This window comes from Arachis ipaensis, chromosome B05, assembly GCF_000816755.2.
Source record: "Arachis ipaensis cultivar K30076 chromosome B05, Araip1.1, whole genome shotgun sequence".
In the NCBI taxonomy this organism is placed as follows: Eukaryota; Viridiplantae; Streptophyta; class Magnoliopsida; order Fabales; family Fabaceae; genus Arachis; species Arachis ipaensis.
The window spans coordinates 138,457,003-138,459,024 of record NC_029789.2 but is presented as its reverse complement, the minus strand read 5'-3'; the positions used below and the strand labels follow the sequence as shown (position 1 = coordinate 138,459,024).

General features: G+C 33.5%; 1 protein-coding gene across 1 annotated transcript; it reads right to left on the bottom strand.

Moving 5' to 3' along the window:
* Window positions 256–1,915, bottom strand: LOC107644410 (E3 ubiquitin-protein ligase ATL42). The gene has a single exon (XM_016348254.2). It carries the CDS (start codon window positions 1,764–1,766, stop codon window positions 444–446), a length of 1,323 nt encoding a protein of 440 aa, XP_016203740.1. The 5' UTR covers window positions 1,767–1,915; the 3' UTR covers window positions 256–443.

Here is a 2,022-nt window from a genome sequence, read left to right as displayed (position 1 = left end):
AAAATAAATTTTTAAAATTAGCTAGTATAAGTTAAGAAAAAGTTAGTTATCTAGTATTAGTCTCATGTTATCAGCTTATTAATGTAATAATATATAATTGAATATGAATAAAACATTTTCACATATATATTGCTTAATTAAGAGAACAAATCCGATTTTAATCCACAATATTTTTTTTTATTATTCATACCATGAGTGACCTAATTCAATTTCTATTATAGGAAGAAAAGAGTAACAAACTTGTTAAGCAAATCCTCACAAACAAGAATTAAAAAATTACCATTAAAAAAAAAAAAAAACAAACAAACAAGAGATTAAGGTTTACCTGCTATGCTAATTAACCTAACTATATACTTTCCAACAAAATCTACATGAAAGTATTGATGAAATCAAAAGATTGAAAATATGAAACCAAACTATATTTGAATCTGTACTAAAAAAAACTATACATCTAATGTCTTTTGATTATTCTTATGATGAGACCTTGTTTCTCTATTCACAAACCATTGAACTGTTCTTCTTGCAATTGGAAACCAAAGCTGCCTCATCCTTTCTTCTTTCATGTTATTGTTCTCATCAATCAAAGAAGAAGAATCCTTATTAAATGCTCTGTTTTGTTGTTTCATCATCATTCCTATTTCACCAAATCTTGAAACTCCTATGATTTCTGACATTGACCTTTTCTCACTATGTTCATTCATCAAATGCTTTATAGAAGTAGAAGAAGAAGAAGAAGGAGCCTTATCTGAATTTGAGTTACTAATCTTGTTTATTGCACCAATTTTGCTCTCAAATGAAATCTTCCTCTCCATCTCTTCCTTGAGGATCAAGATTCCTTGATCATTTGCATTCTGGTTGTCGAACCGGGAACTCGAAACCTCGTTAAGCATCTCGGAGTTCAAGAACATTATGTCTGAAGAACTAACATTGCTCCACCGATTCTTAAACACAACATCGGAGATAGTAATCCGGTGTTTGTGTTTATGGTACTCCTTGTTTTCGCAATCGGTTCTGTTCTGTATAGGCAACTCTTCTTCCTTAACATCCTTCGAAAATAATCTCCGGAGACTAATACTTCCAATACTAAATCTTGTTGAGCCGCGTCGCTCTGCTTCTCCTCCTTCTTCTTCCTCCTCTCTTTGGACGAAGAGCTCCATGTTGGAGTCTTCGGCTGCGGCCGAATTATTGTTAACAAGCCTCCTTAAGCTGTTTGAATAGGCGAAAATCGACTCGTCGGCCGGATTCACCTTGTGCCTGCAAAGAGGGCAGCTTGCGTGTTTCTCAAGCCAGTGATCAATGCAATCAATGTGAAAAGCATGCTTACATTTTGGCAAGAGCCTAAGGATTTCGACATCTTCGAATTTCGATAAGCAAACAGAACACTCCAAACCTTCCTTTGATCCTTTTAGGGATGAGAATCTGAAGAAGGGTAATGACTCAATAACATTCTTATCAATTCCTGAGAATCTTCTAGACCTTGATAACAATTGGTTTTCTTGATTCTCTGTTTGGAGAAGAGGGACAAGTGCTCCTCTTTGGCAAAATTTGGCAAAAACAAGAAGAACAAATGTTAGTGAAAACATTAGGCCAAGGATTCCTATCACAACAACAAGGCTTGGTTGGAAATTGGACACAGCATCTCCTGATGATGAAGAAGAAGCATTTGTTGCTCTAACATGCTGGATTAACATTGAAATTAGAACTAATAATAAGAGGGTAATAATAGAACCATGTTTATTATTATCATTATTATTAATATTCTTCATGGTTCTATCTATGCTTCAAGCATTCTTTCAACACATACAAGTGATGATGATTGGAATGATGGGCGAAAAAAGTTTACAGATTTATAAATGGGATTAGTTTGTGATGTTGGTAGTGGTGTACATGGACATTATTATATTAGGGTTAAGGATTTAATAATGAGAGAGTATTATATTACTCAAGTTTCCAATGTATTAAATAAGCTTGAAATTTTTTCTCTTCCAATATCTTTAATGTGTACCTTAAATTATAATTTGT

Excerpts from the sequence above, each read along its gene's own strand:
- LOC107644410 (XM_016348254.2), bottom strand. The coding sequence starts at position 1,766 with ATGAAGAATATTAATAATAATGATAATAATAAACATGGTTCTATTATT.